We start from the raw sequence: 19,839 nt of genomic DNA, 5'->3' as shown, positions 1-19,839 counted from the left end.
GAACATTTCAATAATTTAACAACACATTATGTTCACAGTTATCTGATGTTGGTTAATGGTCACATGAGATGTAGGAAAACAGCTAAAATATTAAAATGTTAAAACAAAAGTTAAAGATATAAAATATATATATATATACAAATTATTTATTTTAATTGGACATTGAACGTGTGAGTTGATGAAGAGCTAGATTTTTATTAATTGAGCTCTTCGTGAAGGTCATGAAGGTCACTTTCCTACAAATAGCCTATAATTATTGCCATCACATCACAATGCTGAATGCCTAATGTCACATTATAATGCCGAGACTGAAACCAATTTATACTCAAGGTCCAATAATAGAGCCTTTTATGAAATGTGACCCTGGAGCACAAAACCAGTCTTAAGTTGCTCAATAGCAAAAATACATTGTTTGGGTCAAAATTATCGATTTTTCTTTTGTGCCAAAAATCATTAGGATATTAACTAAAGATCATGTTCCATGAAGATATTTTGTAAATTTCCTACCCTAAATATATCAAAACTTAATTTTTGATTAGTAATATGCATTGCTAAGAACTTCATTTGGACAACTTTAAAGGCGATTTTCTCAATATTTCGATTTTTTGCACCCTCAGATTACAGATTCTCAAATAGTTGTATCTCGGGCCAAATATTGTCCGATCCTAACAAACCATACATCAATGGAAAGCTTATTTATTCAGCTTTCAGAAGATGTATAAATCTCAATTTAAAAAAACTGACCCTTATGACTGGTTTTGTGGTCCAGGGTCACAAATGAAATGATAATTTGACACTTCAAGAACACCTTTACTTTTAATTGTGCTATAAATTATGTGCATGTTTAATATATTTAATATTAAATCAATCAATCAATCAGGTGGAATAATGAGACTGATACAAGAGAAATATATAGAAATATAGAAGGTATGCAATAATCATGCACTTTCTCTTCAGCGGTTTGTCTGAAATTAACTTCTGTGCCAAATGAAACAGTGTTTGTAAACTAAACTACAATGCAATCTTCTTATTTTGACAGATGAATAACTGAGACGTCTAATATTAGTTATGTTAGAGACTAGTTCAAATAGTAGGTACAAATTAAGCAATGAATGTAAGTTAGTTTTTACTGAAAAAAAAAGAAAAAAATCAGGCACTGGATTTTTGTGAAGTGTGATGATGTTATTTCATATATTTGATTATACTGCCATCGCGTGGAGATTTATTTTTCTGTTTACAAAATTACATAGAGATTAAAATAATAGCGCAACTATTAAAAACAACAACAACAGCGATTATCCGCGGTGAATGCAAATTCTAAAAAAAAAAAAAAAAAAGTTTAATGATAACTGAATAAGTAATATATTCTGTTCATAGCATGCAGATAACGTCCTTTTTGTAACCAAAGTAAAAAATGTTGCTGTTAAGGGTAACGCCCCCTTTTTGGTGCCAGCCAATCAAAAGATGCTGACACACGGCTGTCGCCATTCCTGGGATTTGTAGTTCCGCGCTTCATTGGGCCGCATCCGCCGCAGTCACACAGCCCTCTTAACGGACTACAAAACGAAACTAGCGGACTACTGGAGCGCACTGACAGCTTGACATCACGGTGGCTGGCACTTCGTGCGTCTGGAAGTACGGCTCTGAGCTGACGCATTATTTTCCACCTGGGAGCTGACGAAAGTTGACAACTTTGAAAATGCAGTCGGAATCGGGGATCGTGCCCGACTTTGAAGTCGGAGAGGAATTTCACGAGGAGCCTAAAACGTATTACGAGCTGAAGAGCCAGCCGCTGAAAAACAGGTCAGTGAATGACAGCTCTGAAATGCATGTTCTCTTCTGCATGCTTTTAAAAGTGCGGTATGCCCAGAAAAAACCGCGTCTGGTATTTGTTTGCATGTTATATTAGTTGTTCTGCTAGTTTAGTCTTTCTAATAAGAGTCAGCTGCGCTCTCTCCGTCCGCGAGAAGCCGCTCGCGCTGTTGATAGACGCGCTCATTATAATGAGTCGCGTCGCGTTTCGTGCGGCGATATATGGGTGTTACAGTAGACAACGCCTTAGGATACAATATCATCAGCAAATATTTACTCATGCAGCTGTGTCTGTATAAAGACTTCACTCACGAAACTCTTTTAAAACTTTGGCCACGCTTTCTAGTCACTTTCGTAAACATTATGTAAAGCAGATCTGTAGGTCAAGTCCTTGAATATTTCAGAGTGGGATTATTTTTGGAAGGCAATTTTTCGTATAAACACAAACTGACTAAACACACACACATATATATATATATATATATATATTTACATATTTTATCCTGGGCGATAACATACATGGATAAAATATAAAGCCTATTATACTCAAACTGAACTTTTGTGACAAAAAGCATTGTAAGTTTTGCAGCAAACTGAAACAGTTAATTTAAAACACAAAACAATGAGGCAAAAGACATGTTAAAAAAAAAAGTGTTGTCTAACAAATATAAGTTCATTTATTCATTATTATAAATGTTAACATTAAAATGTGACAACTTGCCCCGACCTGACACTGCACTGAAAACACAGTTGAATCTTTTGGTTAAATCTACTGTTATTACTACTGTTTTTTTTGGAGGATAAATATGAGAAAAATTGTCTAATTTAAGAGCGTTTTGAACTGCATGTTTGAAACTAACATATAAAACCACCGTGAGAGAAAAATATTTGTGCATTCAGACTTTTGACACAAAGTCCTATTTGTGACAACTAGCCCTGGTCTCACCATATGAACATATTTTCTAACTAAAATAATTACCTAATGATCTCTCTCTCTTGATTATTTAATGTAATGGAAGCTGTTATAAAGTGCAGCCTGTAGTGTTTCATATGAGGTAGACAAAGTCAGTTTATAAAAAAACACACTGTTGGTAATTATTATTATGGGCAGGTGACAGTTGTAACTTTATTTTTGCTTTAATTTGTATTATATTTTGTTTTGCTTTGATTTTTATTTGACTTTATTTTATTTCATTTTATTTTATTAGACGAAACACCACAGAAATGATCATACAGATGAATTTATAGTCAAAACTGAGACAAAGACGTAAAAGTTTTAACAGAATAAGTGTTTTCTTTTTTTAATGCTTCTACTGTTTGACCAGATCAGAAACTGCAGTCAACAACGTTTTAGCAGATTCAACATAAATTTTGAACTAAATAAGACACATTGGATTATTTTATATTGTCATGCATTGTTGATGTTCAGATGCTTGTGTAAAGTGTTTTAGCTGTAAGTTGATGTGATTTTTGACATCTTTCTGATATATGTGCATATGCAATCACACTCTGGACAGTTTCTGAAGCTTTGCTATCTGAATTTTGATGCACGAGTTCTTCTCCAAAAATGTTATATTTATATCAAACGAATGCAAAGACTTATTGAGGCATGCGAATGATAAGTCATTTTATTGCCCATCAGCACTAAATGCATTTTCCCAGACTGTTTCACCACAAGCAGCTTCATTGGCAGACGGTGAGATCTTAATTTAGACGAGGCAGACGGCTCTGGCCGCCATGAGGTGAAAATTAACAACATAAATATAGAAGCGCAGGCTAATACCTCAGATGCTGTGGGTGAATTTTGGGGGCTATTTTGGTTTGTTGCTAAAATATTGAGCGTAATAACGGGTGTGTTAGATCACAACCGGATGCAAAATATGCATAGTGATTGTATCTGTCATTCAGCTTTGGTGATGAAGCTTGGACCTGTGTTTTTATAGGGTTCCCACTTCCCACAGTCATGGAAAAACATTATCAGGGGTTTTTGTCATTTTAAGTGAAATATTGCAAATTCATTGAAATTTCTATAGTGAATATTCATTTTTTGTCTGTTTCTAGAGTGGCTTTTATAAATCCACTGGAAAAGTCATGGAAATTCATTAATCAAAACCCTGTTTGTTTGGCCCAAACTCATTTTGCTGTTCAAGTTTGCATTAATGCATGTGTTCAAAATGTATCTGAGTGCAATTCATAATTCAGCTCAAGTATGTGTTCATTCTAAGTGATGCTGTATCTGGCATTAGTGTCTTTTTCTACTACAGAGGTACCCAAACGTTTTACTATGAAGGTCCAAAAGTCAAATTTGATTGAACTTGCTTGCTAGAGTAGCCACGCCCCCGAACTCTCACTATTGGTTGAGCTGGAATGATTGACAGATAAGAGCGGACCACTTTAAATGTTTCATTGGTGCCTGGAAGGCTGAATGTTTGCACTTTTGGGGGAGACAATCCTATGAATGACATACCTATAGTAATAAATGAACAATAACTTGGGTTAAGAGAATGTGTTTTGACATATAAAATCAGACAAACTTCAGCTATAAAGTTAAACTGATAGTCAACATGTTTAGTTAACCAACCGTCACCTGTCTTAGCATACTTGTAATGAGAAACACTTATCAACAAACGATAAGCTTTAAGGGCTCCCTGCAATTTTCTTTCAAAATAAGTCATTTAATGGTTTAACATTTGAAAATTAAGACACTCTTGAATATTAGTATTATAAATTTACAGTTATAATATAAATATTTAGTAGCATATTATAATATTTAGTTATTTTGTTTTTATTCAGCAATGATATTTTATAATTATAGCATTTTATAGTAAATAAAATATATATTATTATTATTGTTGTTGTTGTTGTTTATAGCAATTTTAATATTGATATGTTAAAATCACATTTTAAAATCACAAAAAAAAAAAAAATTCCCTAAATCATGCATTCCTAGTTTTTGATGTTTATATATATATATATATATATATATATATCAGAGGTTGTCCATCACGGACAGGGTCGTAAAAATTCTGTCATAATCTATTATTACCCGTCATTTTAATTTTCATATTTTAATTATAATGACACATTTAATTGCTTTTATTTTTGTTCACGTTTTCATTTTTAATAATGAACCTAGAGGACGAGCATATAGGCTTATGCATTATTTATTTATGATGAGAACAGATGAACAGAGACTGTGTGTCACTTTTCACGTTCAACACCACACCCTACTAAAATCAACAAAATATGCTAGGGCTGGGTAAAAAAACAAAACAAACAACAACAAAAAACAATTGATCTTTTTTAATAGGTTCTTATTTTTATGAACCGATATCAGTTCTTAAATCCCAGTCGATGCTGTTTTCGTTTGATGAATGCACAGTACATATAGCATGCCTCCCATCCAATAAATCGCAATAGGCTAAGCTTTGTGCTTTTTTTTTTTTTACTTTTGTTATGAAACAAAGTGTCAGATTTCAAATTCTGTCTATTTTTTCGCTCTTTAATGTGATAGATCGCTGTAGACACCTTAGATCAGGGGTGCCCATGCTGCTCCTGGCGATCGACTGTCCTGCAAAGTTCAACTCTAATCAAACACACCTGAAGCAACTAATTAAGGTCTTCAGGATCACTTGAAAATTAAAGGCGGGTGTGTTTGATTAGAGTTGGAGCTGAACTTTGTAGGACAGTCGATCGCCAGGAGCAGGATTGGGCACCCCTGCCTTAGATCAAGCGAAGCGGCAGCGTAAACCGATCATCTCTTTAGCTTTGTGCGTAATCAAATGCGTAGCAAAAGACTTGTGACAGTTTTACTTTTGTTCTGGAGCTGATGAACACTGGAGCGAACTCGCCACCAACTGGACAGGGGTGGGAATTACAGTTATATATTACAATAGATCACCCTCAGTGTAATCTGTCAAATTGATTTTTCCGTCACTGCTAAAAAAAATTATGTCAATGATGGAGAATTTTCGGTTAACGTGACCTCTGATATATATACACAGTATATATATATATATATATATATTAATATTTAGTAGATGTTCACTATTTGGTTGCTCTAGTTGTAAACAGACATGTATAACTTGAATTTCAGTCATTCGTAATGCACCATTATGGAGCATCTTTAAACAAAAAAGGTGATTTTTCTGTGATTTTGAGATCATTTATTTAGATACAGTGCTACATGCCCTTGAGCTTTAAGACGCTGGCATGAATCACAGCCTGTAGCCGCTGGTGTCTGGATGTCAGAGGTAATTCTGCGCTCCTGATATTGGTCTGGCAGTAGAGCCGGAGGCTGAGTGGCAGGAGCAGGTGTTTGCAGTCAAGTACCATGCTGGCCGTCAGCGAGAACATCCTCACATCCTCGACTCACTCACTGGATGAAGTCCAGCACTCCTCACAATCCTCTCTGTTCTTGAAACTCCTGTTTTCATTCATGAAACTGTTTTTGATTACAATGAGGTGGTCAACAGATACGTCTCCTCTTATAAGGGCGGAGACGGAAGATGATTGTTCTCAGTAGTTGATTAGTTGCATAATAACAGATAAAGACTTGCAAGCTGGTTTGATTTTTTTTCATAGCTTTGTCGATTACAAGGCCACTGCGGTTGGGAGTTTGACGCAAGACACCGGAACGGTGGAGGAGTGTATTTTTAGGTGGTCATCAGCACAACTCCTTAGTCAGATTTCAAGACTTCCTGTTTTTTGTTTTTTTCTTTGATCCTCCCAGAATTCCCAAAAAAGGCGTGAACCTTCAAAGGTGCATTTATATTAACCTCCCTCTTCTGTGCACATTTTTTTTTGGTGATAAAGTTTCCCTGGGAAAAAAAAAAAAAATACTTTTATTCAGCAAAGACGCATTCATTTGATCAAATGTATCAGTAAAGTATTTCAAATAAATGCAAAAGTTCTATTAATCAAAGAATCCTGTAAAAATTATCACAGTTTCCACAAAAATATGAAGCAGCACAACTGTTTTCTACATTGATAATAATCAGAAATGTTTCTTGATCAGCAAATCAGTATATTAGAATGATTTCTGAAGGATCATGTGACACTGAAGACTGAAGTAATGAGGCTGAAAATTCAGCTTTGGTCACAGCAATAAATTGCATTTTAAAATATATTCACATAGAAAACAGTTATTTTTAATTTGTAGTGATATTTCACAATATTACTGTTTTTACTGTATTTTTGAGCAAATAAACACAGCCTTGGTGAGCAGTAGAGACTTTATGTGCACTAGATGTATAGACTTTTTATTTATAACATCAAAAAATCTTCCCAACCCAAACTTTTGAAAGATAATGTAGCTTTAAAACCTTAAGCATAAATGCCTTAAAACTGAGCCAGTGTAACATATTCCACAAAATACAGGAAGCAGAGTAATGAAGTCTGCAGCATACAGTATTTCCAGTAAATATATGTATACATCCTTAAAACAAGATCAGTTTACTTGCAAAAAAGCAAATTACAGAAAATATTAAGACTTGTTTGGATTTTTGCTTAAAGCCAGAAACATATTTGCCAATAGAGAACGTAAAACAGGCTTCAAGTTAAATTCTTTGTTTCTGAAGTTTTGTAGTGGCGTGAGATGCATCATGCTCTTGTGAAATCAGTGTTGTGTCATCTGGGTTATGGCACACGAGGAAGATCGGAGACCTTTTGACAGTGTAGGGAAACTTGAACTAGAGCCTCTAGCGTGAGGTAAACATCATAGATTTATGCAGAGTACAATTACTAGAGTATTATTATGGTCAAATAACAGATAGCTGTACATGCTGGTCTTTTGGTATGTGTTATTCATTCATTTAACTTATACCACAACATGACTGAATTTTTGGCCAAAAATATTAATACAATTATATTAATTATGAATGATGAATTGGTGCCTTATGCTGTAACAGGCTCTCAGGCCACATTCGGCTGATATATATGGAACATTTAAAATCAAGTTGCTCGTATATGTTATGTTAGATTAAAAAAAGGTATTATAAGATAAGGTTGTGATGCTGCATTCATGCCATGATGTAATTACTTTCATTATAAGCCAGACTTTCTATGTGGAGCTGTTCACATCCTTGGACTCAGAATGAAATTAGTGTAGGACTAATTTATTAGAAGAATACAGAAAGTACACTAGGTTTTTTAAGTGCTCCTATTATGAGTTATGAAAGGATCATATTTTGGTTTTGGGAGTCCCCAACAACAGGTTGACATGCATGCAACGTCAAAAAACACTTTCATTTTCTTATAATATGCATTTATTTTTACCTCATTTGCTCAACGACTCCCAAACGATTCACTCAATGATTAATTTTTCCAAACCCCTCGTTTGCGTGACGCTAATCTGCGGTGATTGGGCCGATTAGTCGATTTCATTTAAAGCAGCGTTTGTGACTGCAGTGCTGCTTTGTGTACAGCGTTACCATGGAAACCGCTATTTTAACGCACCAAAAGCGGCACCTAGTGGCAAAGAATGAATTTGCATTTTCATTCAGACCAACCGAAGAGACCGACAAGTGGGCGGGCAATATGCTAATGTTTCATGTTGACGTCAACATGAAACGGCTTGGGATTCGTTTTAAAAATGACTTGTTTCAATGATTCAGAGTCGACTCTTTCTTTTGAGAGATAATAACTTTATACACGGCGCACTTTCAGATTTAAAACTTTGCAGGATGTTTTCATTCACTGTGTTACACACTGCATCAAAGGTCATTTTCAAAAATCCATAATAGGGGCACTTTAAATATTTCTGCTCAACCAAAATACCAATAATAACTAGGAAAAATAGGTGTATACATAAGGAGACAATAGGAGACTATTATAAGTAAGTCTGAAATACACTGGCGCTCCTATTTTGAAATGTCTGCGCTTTACTATTCATAGCTTTCAGTCACATGACCGGCTCGAAGACTTGGAAGGCAAAACATCCATAGAACTGCTGCACAAGCATGTCAATTTTCCATCTGTTTCACAGCCGTAAATATTTAGATCACCTCTCAAATAAATAAAACAAAGGTATGTGAACAAAATGCAAGTTTTGGCCATTTTCAATCCATATTAAGCACCCGCGGCAATATTTCAATCATTAAACAGTGCGACAAAACGTTGTAAAAACACTTAAAGTGCCTTAATATATTTAAAACAGTAATATTAAAAGATCAAATTCAGCAATCATCATATTAATGACGCATAATTTACATAGGCAAGCAGATGGCCGGAATATGAACGCAATCCGCTTAATGATTCAGTATTTTCCTTCTATCGGTTTTCTATGGGAAACCATTTAATGTGAAACTTCGCACATTGCGTTTATATTCTGGCTTCATCTGCTTGCCTGTACAAAATATACATCATCATTGAGGTGTTTCCTGAATTTCGCCTTTTAATATCTGCGTTTTACTACATTACTACTTAATGCAAACCGCGTAAAAATAACTGGCGGTCAGTGGAGCAAAGCTTGAGAGCTTTGAAAGCTTGAGTGGAGCTCCTCCTGAGATCACATGAAAACTATCAAACTACCAACTGCTCATTCAAACAGATGAGGAAGATAAAATATACACTCTTACAGACACCTACAACATAAAAACCATGGTGTAAACATTGTCATAATTCATTAACAATAGATCATAAACAATCTATTGGGTAAATTCTTTCTTCTGTTGAACATAAGAGATGATATTTTGAAAAATGTTGGTAACCAAACAGTTTCCGGTAACCATTGGAAAAATGCTGTTTGGTTATCAACATTATTCAAAATATTTTCTTTTGTTTTCAACAGAAGAAAGAAAAAGTTTGGAACGACATGAAGGCGAGAAAATGATGTAAAGGATGAATTTACATTTATTTCATTTCAACCATCCCTTTAAGATAAAAGCTTTTATTGAGCAGTTCAGGCTCTGCTTCATTTTATCATTAATGTAATGGGAGAAATTCTGCAAGATTTAGACAGAACTATTTTGTAATCATTTGTAATTTTCTGACGATTATTGAAATAAATGGTCAGTATGAGAGACTAATTGAATATCATAATGTTTTAAAACACTCAGTTGCAGACGCTTAAAATAATTGATGACAAATCAACGAATCATCGCAGAGAGCTGCTGTAAATCAGATAAAGTCTCTGGAGAGCTGCGTTCACCCAAAATGTTTCCTCCTCGTCACCTCATTCTGTGAAGTGTGAGTGTGTCAGTGTTTCCAGCAGAGCTGATAAAGGTTGAGTGTTGAGTGAGTGAAGACAAATACAGAGAAGAGTGGATTGAGTCACGGCAGTATAAATGCAGTGTGAACAGAAGAGCGCTCACTAACCGGAGTAAAGAAGAGCTACTGTATGGTAAATGACACGAGCCCAGAGGTAGGACTTCAGTCTGTTCATTTATAAACTTCAGAGTTGAGATTTACAGATTAGCGTAACAAAGAAATGTTTGTATTTGCTTCTGAACAAATATTGTGCCCATTTCCATTAGAGATGCTAAAAGCTAAACAGTTTGATGTTACTTTTCGATTTGCTTAGGCTCATGATACATGGAGCAACTTTTTGAGCAGTTTTTGCAGGCAGCTGTTTTTGAGCAATGTTGCTTGGGCACTTTTCCACTGAGAATGGGTAACAAATTTCTATTTGGATACATAAGATCAGTTGTGGGCCCTGTGTCTCACCTGGTTGCCCATTGAGAGCCTTACAGTACATCTTACAGCGGTGCCTAAACTGGCGTGTAGCTAACATAAATGGGTCCCGCAGTCCAGGGGGAATGCTTGCTTAGGGCCCCCAAAACTCTACACATGCCTATGATTTCAGTTTCATACTCTTTGTAAACCTTTGTAAATATCCTGAAGATTTGCAGTACTTATAGACCAACAGTTTGAGTCAATCTGAGATGATTGCATTGATCCTGTAATTATTCCAGCTTAGTTAGGCCTGGAGATGTTAGACCTACTTGCTCCTAATTTGCTTGTTTGTTTTTTTTAAATCTATTGATAATAAACAGATTTCAGTTTGTAATTTTATAATGAATTGTGAAAAAATATTGTGTAAAAATGAACTAAGTAAGTTTTATTCTGATTTAATATCATTAAAGGGGTCATCGGATGCCCATTTTCCACAAGTTGATATGATTCTTTAGGGTCTTAATGAAAAGTCTATAACATACTGTGGTTAAAATTTCTTAATGGTAGTGTAAAAACCACCCTTTTTACCCTGTCAAAAACAACTCTGTTCACAGCGACCCGTTTCGGTGCATGTCCCTTTAAATGCTAATGAGCTCTGCTGACCCCGCCCCTCTCTTCTGTGCAGTGAGGAGCCGTTCTCTGAGACTGTAAACTTTAGCTGCATAACTTGCTAACTAGCACACTATTAGGAAAGACTATTTGCAAAGATTCTTAAAAAAAAAAAAATTATACTCAGTTCTTCTGTAGGTGAAGCTGGATCACGAATGATTCGCGTGAAAATAGACGCATTTATGTAGATCGGGGCGCATTCCCTTCAAAAACAAAGGTAATCTTCTGCGTCTTCAGCGGCTCAGATGTCGGGAGCAAATGACGCCTGCTATATTATGGGTGGATTTCTATAATTTTAGGGTGGTTGTGTACACACACTGCCAACACACATTTATGTTCAAACATGTAAAAGTGAATTTTGCATCCGATGATGATCCCTTTAACTAAAATTAAAAAAAAAATCATTAACTGAAATAAAGAAAATAGTAAGCAAAAAAAAATCTAAATGAAAGCTGAAATAAAATATTGCATCTTAAACTTAAGAAATAGAATTGCCAACTAACTGTAATAAAATATGCTGAAATACTAAAATTACTCAAATTGAAACTGAAATAAAATAAATTGAAGCAAAATGGAAATATTACAAAAAATAAAAATTACAAAACATAACAAAATTACTACAACTTAAACTAAAATGAAAAAGGAAACTGAAAATATTAAAATAAAAGAATATTATATATAATCAAAATATAATAACTTGCTTCACTTCTGAAACAACTTTTCGGCTGAGATTGCCGAGTCTTATTGTTAAAATCAAGTCCTGTCTTTTTTATTTTCAGTTAAAAAAGTTAGTTGTATTGTGCACGTTTTGTATTATACTTAATAGCATATAGTGATGACCTAAATTTAGATATCAGCAGTTAAAAAAATTGGTAACACTTTATAATGTGTCATTTGTTAACATTAGTTAATGTATTAACTAACATGAATAAACAATGAACAATGCATTTATTACACTATTAATTAATCTTTGTTAATGTTAGTTAATGAAAATACAGTTGTTCATTGTTTTTTCATGTTACTGTAGTTCACCGTGCATTAACTAATGTTAACAAACACAACTTGAGATTTTAATAATGCATCAGTAAATGCTGATATTAACATTAACTAAGATTAATAAATGCTGTAGAAGTATTGTTAATTCTTAGTTCATGTTTACTAATGTTGTTAACTAATGTTAACTAATGAACCTTATTGTAAAGTGTTACCAAAAAATCATATAGATCAACCAGTACTTGATGAATAGACTGGCCTACTATGTTTTAGTTTTAACATAGCACACTTGCATTAGACACCACTGAAAATCAAAATATGAGGGTGAATATGAGATCTAAAGTGTATTCCAGTACTGTCCAGTATCATAGTTGTGTTTTTCTGTTGCGTGTTTTCTCAGCGTGTGTGTTGTCTAGGCCTCAGTTGAGCCTGAACTAAAAGGCAAGAGTTCAAGCCCAAGTGAGGAGAGAATGAATACAACTTAATTATGGAAATGGAAGGCAACAAATCGAATGAAGTGCTCCCCACCCATCCTGTAAATATTACAACAAAGGGCCCCACTATGTGTCAGCTGTGACGGCTGACAACAGACTGTAAACATTACTGAAAAGAGCTCATTCCTCTTTAATGTTCCTTCACTTGTCAACATACAGCAAAACCATTTGACCTTTTTTTACAGAAACTATACATTTGTTTGGAAAAGATTCATTTTAGTCATTCTGATACACAGTAGTTCTGAAACAAAGCGATGTCTGGAATAGCATTCTAGCACACTGCTAACATACAGTTACAATTTCAGTATCGCTGATATATTATTATAGTCTTTGTTAATGTTTTGAATTAGCTTTGATTTTTATTTAATTTTTTCTGTTTTCAGTTTAATTTTAGTTTGGTTCTTTTTTTTAGGAATTTTGTTGTGTGTTTTAGTCATTTGTATTAGTTTTTTAAAATGTGTCTATAGTTTTTATTAAGTTTTAGTCATTTTAATACCTCAACTTAAACTAGAAAAAAATCAAAAATGTTTCTCTGGGAAATATCTATGTACATTTCATTTCATTTATTTTATATAACAAGCCTGATGTAAAAAATTTCTTTATTATTGAAAATGGCAAATTATTAACTTGATTATTATTATTAAATTACATTACCATGAGTATCATCACACAAAAATGTCCCACATGGCATCATTTGTTATGTACTAAAATGATTTTGTGTGGGTAAAAGTGTTATGAATAGAATAGAATAGAATAGAATAGAAATTTTATTGTCATTGTTTTAAAAACCACGAAAGACTGTTTAGCAGCTCACAAGGATTGGCAAAATAGAAAAAGGAATAAATAAATAAAAAAACAAAAACATGATAAATAAATACTGACATGATATGACAATACAGAAATGTAGAACAAATATACAGTATAGTGTGTGCGTGTGTGTGTGTGTGTGTGTGTTCTATTCAGGTGGGGATTTAAACCTGAATACACACAGACTCGTGGGGACCTAAATTGAGGTCCCCACGGGTAAACAAGCTAATAAATCACACAGAATGAAGTTTTTTGAGAATCTAAAAATGCCTGTAGTTTCCTGTAAGGGGTAGGTTTAGGTGTAGGGTTGGTGTAGGGCAATAGAATATATGGTCTGTACAGTAGAAAAAGCATTACGCCCTACAAGGATAGCAAACCAGACGTGTGTGTGTGTGTGTGTGTGTGTGTTGCATATATGTGAAAATTAGGAAATATTAATTTAGTTATTTTCGCCTTTTGGAAAACATGTATTTCACTATACTTTAAATTCTTCTATTAGACAATCTGAACCTACATTCAACAATGATGATTTGTTGAAATTATGTTTTTTACCCCTTTAAGCCTTTTCAGAGGAAGCCCATAAGTATACAGTAAGCAGTGTGCTGGTATTGCATTCTGAATTCAAAATCTTGTTCACGTCTTTACACTCTGTGTGTGTGTGTGTGTGTGTGTGTGTGTGTGGTGGAGGCCTGTCGAGCTGTGAAAGGAAAGTGTGCTCTCTAACATGCTTTGTTATAATTAACACACCACTGTTTGCCAGGCGAGTTTGCGAGCGTGTGAGTTATGCAGAGAGTTGGCAGCTGCACCTGTCCTGCTCCTCCTGCCCGCTCCACCTGTAATGACCGGCATCTCTCACAGAAGGTGACTGTGAAGGTGAAACGTGACAGAGAAAGCGCCCTCTAGTGTACGTGTCTCAACGCAAACCTCAAACCACTACACTGTCATGTGTATAAACATCACCCACATCTGACGCATTGCTTTGTTAGACTTTAGACAGTCATAGTGTTATTAGTCGATATAAAGTCATTAAAACCATGTTATCATTTTATATTTACTAATGAATCTCATGAAAACATGTCCATCTTTGTCAATATTTGACTCCACAACCAAAATATACACAAACATATTGCATGAATTTATACATTGCGTAAAGTAAATAAAGTATGTTCTGTTATATACTTAACATTATTAATTCCTGTTATTTTCAAAGGTAAAATGTTCAAATACATCACAAATCAAAACATTTAATTCACTCCTGTAATACAAACATTTACAATAACTATTAATGCCATTTAATACAGTAAAAATATAAATTAAAAGAAAATTTAATTAGACTATTAAAGTGTTATTAATGTATTGCAGTAGAAATAATTTATTATAAATATATATTCTTATTATAATTATTTACTATAAATTATTGAAATTGTATTCAAATACTTTAATAAAAAAAATCAAAAAATCAAAATGAATATGCAAATATGCAAAGTAAAAAATGCAACCATGATAGGACATCATTATTTTAATGACAGTTCAGTTTTATTTATTTTTTATATTTCCTATTATTTTCCAAAGGTGATTCTCCTGATATTGTCATATAACATGAGAAACAAGTAATTTAATACACTCATATAATACAGTAAAAATATGAAATAATACATTAAATAGAGTAAAATGACTATTACAGAAATATTAATGTATTACAGTAGAAGTTTTATTTATTTTACATATAATATTTAGAATTATTTACAATAAATTATTTTAAAACTTAAAAAGTTTTAAACCATAAATGTATAAATATTTTATAATTTAAATTGTACTGTACATTTACAGTAATATTAAAGAACTACATTAGAAGGTACTGTAATACAATGATTTATATTAGAATTAAAATAAGCATAAATCAAAGATTTGAATAAAAAATACATTTACAAAAGTAAATAAAACAATTACTACAATGACATATACAACTTTTATAATCTGAATTACATTCAATTAACAAAATATAATAAATAGGAAGTAATGATAAAGATATTTTTGCATTTTAATAATGATCATTTGGAGGAAAAGGTACTTGAAAATGCAATGTCAGTGCAAGAAAATCCTACTGGTCTGGAATTCATTCCTCACATGTGCAGCGGAGCGGTGTGTTCAGCGCTGTGGGCTCGTGTGTGACGAGCGCTGCGTTTCTCCCCGCGTCTCCTCTGTGTACGGATTGGCTGTTGGTGCCTCCCCTTTTGACACGCTTCCATGCAGCACAGCCGGAGCAGCGTGACTCTCAGAGCTGTCCAAGGGCGCGCAGTGCACCTTCAGCACACCAAATAAAGATGGAGGCTCTGGGCGTCCAAGTGCAAAGACCCTGCGCTTTTCCCTGCAGCCGCTTGTGAGTACCTGTGGAGGAGCCGTGCTGGCTTGTGTGTGTTCAGTTTGAGTGTGTTTGGGAGGGACGGCGTGTTTGTTTGGGTGCGTTATAGATAGAAAAGCCCTTCCACGACTATAAATATCTTGTAACTTAAGGACAGAATCATTTACGTTTAGTCATTTAGCAGATGCTTTTATCCAAAGCGACTTACAAACGAGGACAATGGAAGCGATGCAAATCAACAAAAGAGCAATGATATGCAAGTGCTATAACAAGTACACGTAGCGAGGTTTTTTTTATTTTTTTATTATATAATAAATAAAAAGAAAACTGATAGAATAGAAAAAGAATAGAGCAGGCTAGTGTTAGATACCTTTTTTGCTTTTTGTTAATTGTATAATATATAAAAAGAAAACAAATAGATAGAATACAAAAAGAATAGAGAAGCTAGAGTTAGTTCTTTTTTTTAAAGAAAACAATCAGTAAATGAATAGATTGCAAGTCTAAAAGGGGCAAGTTTTTTTTTTTTAAAGAATAGAATTAGAATAGAGAGTGCTAGAGTTGGAGGGTCAAATAAAGATGGAAGAGATGTGTTATCTGTAAGAGAATCAGTATGAGGTTCCCTTGATGGTGATTTAATATAAAATAGATTTTGTCATTGAGTATTTAGCAGCTGGGAGTATGATTTCTTGATTTTCCCTGAATGCAATGTTGTTGCTGCTCTACGTACATGTATTGTTTTCATATGTTATCATGGGACTGGTCTCAAATGTAGTAGTGCTCTAACAGTACATGGCAGTGCTCTGAGGTGAGTGGAGGAGGTCAGCCTCCTTCTGATGCAGCGCTCTGATTGGCTACTGCAGTGTCCGGGTCTGGGGGTGTGGCCACAAAGGACTGTGTTCTCATTGTTTTTCCTGACACACACATACACACATCTACTCATGCCGCACGCACTCCAAAATGGAAAATTACCCCGAGCATTGCAAAAACACACACACACACATTCTTTTTATAATGACAGCAGAAAATGTGGCCAGTTGAGCGGCAGGGATTTGCTTGTCATGATAAGGGCTGTTGTGTAGACGTAGTGCTGGCGTTTAGTTTATAAGCTCTTAAGTTAAAGAGACATGGACTTACTGTAGTTTTTCTTGTGTATAAATATTGAAAACATATACTTAATATTATATCCATATTAAAAACTAAAACCTGTATAACTTAAATTGTAAATAATGGTATAAGTAATTTTATATCATGTTATGTTTCTATGGTGCCTCTAAAAGGGTTCATAAATTATGAGATGGAAGGAAAAATTTTATTTTTGGCTCGCAAAACTGTTGCTCTCTCTCACAAATGTTTTGTGTTCCCTTGAAAAATGTTGCATTCGCTTGTATAACTCTTGAATTCCCCCAGAAACACTGCATTTGCTCACAAAATGTTGTTCTCTTGCAAAAGGTTTGCATTCCCTGAGAAACTTGGCGTTTACTCTCTCAAATGTTTGGTGTTTCCCTCAAAAACTTTGCATTCACTCTTAAAAATTTTGAATAATGAAACTGTATTTACTAACAAAACTTTAGTGTGCTCCCTAACAATTTTGCATTTGCTCAGCAAATTTTATTGTCTCGCAAAAGTTTAGTTCACCCAACAAAGTTTGCATTTAATCGCAAAACTTTTGCGTTGTCCCCGACAAACTTTGCATTTGCTTGTAAAACTCTTGAATTGTCAGTGCAGATAGCCTTGTGGCCAGCATGCCGACATATAGCGCTGTTGCGCTTCAGGCATCCTGAGTTTGAGTCCTGGCTCATGGACCTTTCCGATTCCCCCCCACCCCCACCCCCGTTGCAATGGCTCACAAAATTGTTATCTCGCTCATTTTGTGTTCACCCAACCAATTTTGCTTTCACTTGCAAAACTTCACCCATTAAATGTTTGGCATTCACTCATAAAACATTTGTACTCTTTCATAAATGTTTTGTGTTTCCCAGAAAAGTTTGCAGTTGCTCACAAAACTTTTCATTGAATCTTTCATTTTCCTTGCAACACATTTGTGTTCTCTTGCAAGATTTTTGTTCCCCCCAAAAACGTTGCGTTTACTTGTAAAATGTTGCTTTGTTTCGCAAATGGTTTGTGTTCTTCTGAGGAAATTTAAGCATTTTACGATCAAATGCAAAGTTTGTCAGAATAACACGAACCATTTGTGAGACAATGCAAAAAACGCAACGTTTTTGGGGGGAACAAAAAACTTGCAAGAGAACACAAATGTGTTGCGAGGAAAATGAAAGATTCTAGGAAGAAGTTTTGTGAGCAACTGCAAAGTTTCATGAGTAATTCAACATTTTTACGGTGTTGCATTTGCTTGTAAAATTATTCTTTCCTAAAAGTTTTGCATTCCCTGAGAAACGTTGCATTTACTTGCAAAATTTTGCACTGTCTTGCAAATGTTTTGTTTCCCTGACAAACTTTGCATCTTCTCATTAAACTCTTAAATTTCCCCTAGAAATGTTGCATTTGCTTGTTAAATTTTGTGGTCTTGCAAAAGTTGTGTTCCTAAGAAACTTTGCATTTAATCACAAAACATTTGCCTTTCTCGCAAATGTTTTGTGTTCACCCGACCAACTTTGTTTTTACTCGCAAAACTTTTCCATTTCCCCGAGAAACTTTTTGCATTCACTCGTAAAACATTTGCGCTCTTTCACAAGAATTTTGTGTTTCCCAGAAAAATCGTTGCATTCTACTGTCAAATTTTTAATTTTTTTTAATTCCTCAGTTGCTCACAAAACTTTAGTCTTCTCCCTAGAATTGTCACGGTGCACACAGCAGGGATGAACGAGGAACACGGAGACGAGGATAAACTTCAAAATAATAGTCTTTAATGAGGACATCAGGACAGGGCAAGACAAGGCAAGGTAGACACAGACAGGAACACCGGGGAATAACGAGTAGACCAGACGAAAACTAACTAAACAGGCAGGAACTAAATACACATGACAATCACTGATAATTAGACGAAACACAGCTGGACAAGACTTAACTAATAATCACACTTAACAAGGACAGGAACAAGACCAAATATGGAAACAAGAGGCGGGAACACATGACAGACACGACAGAGGACGTGACAGTACTCCCCCCTCCCGGAAGGCGTGTCCCGCTCCTAACAGTTCCAACAGGGAGGGGGGGTGGGCACTCTGGAGGCCCCTCAGGACAGACATGGACAGGAACACAGGACGGGGACCTCCAGAGCGTAACAGACAGACAGAGGCCATGGCAGGGCTGGGAGATCAGGCGGCCATGGCAGAGCTGGGAGCTCAGGCGGCCATGGCAGATGGTCTTCGTGGCCATGGCAGAGCAGGGAGCTCAGGCGGCCATGGCAGATGGTCTTCGTGGCCATGGCAGGGCTGGGAGCTCAGGCGGCCATGGCAGATGGTCCTTGTGGCCATGGCAGGGCTGGGAGCTCAGGCGGCCATGGCAGATGGTCCTTGTGGCCATGGCAGAGCTGGGAGCTCAGGCGGCCATGGCGGATGGTCTTCGTGGCCATGGCAGAGCTGGGAGCTCAGGCGGCCATGGCGGAGCAGGGAGCTCAGGCGGCCATGGCGGATGGTCTTCATGGCCATGGCCACATTCTTCGCCCGCCCGCCCACCCACCCACCCTACCCAGAGCTCTACTACCCCCCCCCAAAATTTCCTTGGGGAATCCTGGGGGTATCAGGAGCCCTCCAGGGCTTAACGGACAGGACAAGACACTGGCCAGACACACAGACAGGACCGGGATAGCCCTCCAGGGCTAAACAGACAGGGAGAGGACAGGCCAGACACACAGACAGGACAGCCCACAGGAACAGCTCGGAAGCTGAGGCTTATTCTGGGCATGACAGGGAGTCAGGGGCCCTCACAAGGTCCCTCAGCAACCGCCTCCGCTTCCACGACAGGGAGGCAGGCGGCTGGAATGGCCTCCATGGCCACAACAAGAGAAGCCGCCTGCCCCAGACGAGTCTCCACGGACCAGACAAGACAAGGTAAGTTTCATTAAAATGTTCCTGTGGGCAAGACAAGATGGCACTCCTGGCCGTCACATGTGGACTTGATCCACAGGGA

At 35.9% G+C, this 19,839-nt stretch overlaps 1 protein-coding gene across 3 annotated transcripts in view; it reads left to right on the top strand.

Annotated features, from left to right (window-relative positions):
- Window positions 1-1,516: 1,516 nt before the first annotated feature.
- mitfb (melanocyte inducing transcription factor b) overlaps window positions 1,517-19,839 on the top strand; it is a 48,928-nt gene continuing 30,605 nt past the window's right edge. The window contains exon 1 of one of the 3 annotated variants that reach the window (XM_058763185.1): window positions 1,517-1,803. In XM_058763185.1, the coding sequence (XP_058619168.1) occupies window positions 1,700-1,803 (104 nt within the window). In that variant the 5' untranslated portion in view covers window positions 1,517-1,699. Of the gene's footprint in view, window positions 1,804-9,897; window positions 10,175-15,498; window positions 15,769-19,839 lie in introns of those variants that run through there. The other 2 variants (XM_058763186.1, XM_058763187.1) reach the window with 2 other exon arrangements.

Source organism: Onychostoma macrolepis, chromosome 23 (assembly GCF_012432095.1).
Source record: "Onychostoma macrolepis isolate SWU-2019 chromosome 23, ASM1243209v1, whole genome shotgun sequence".
In the NCBI taxonomy this organism is placed as follows: Eukaryota; Metazoa; Chordata; class Actinopteri; order Cypriniformes; family Cyprinidae; genus Onychostoma; species Onychostoma macrolepis.
The sequence above is the reverse complement of the archived record's forward strand: the minus strand, read 5'-3'. Positions and strand labels throughout refer to the sequence as shown.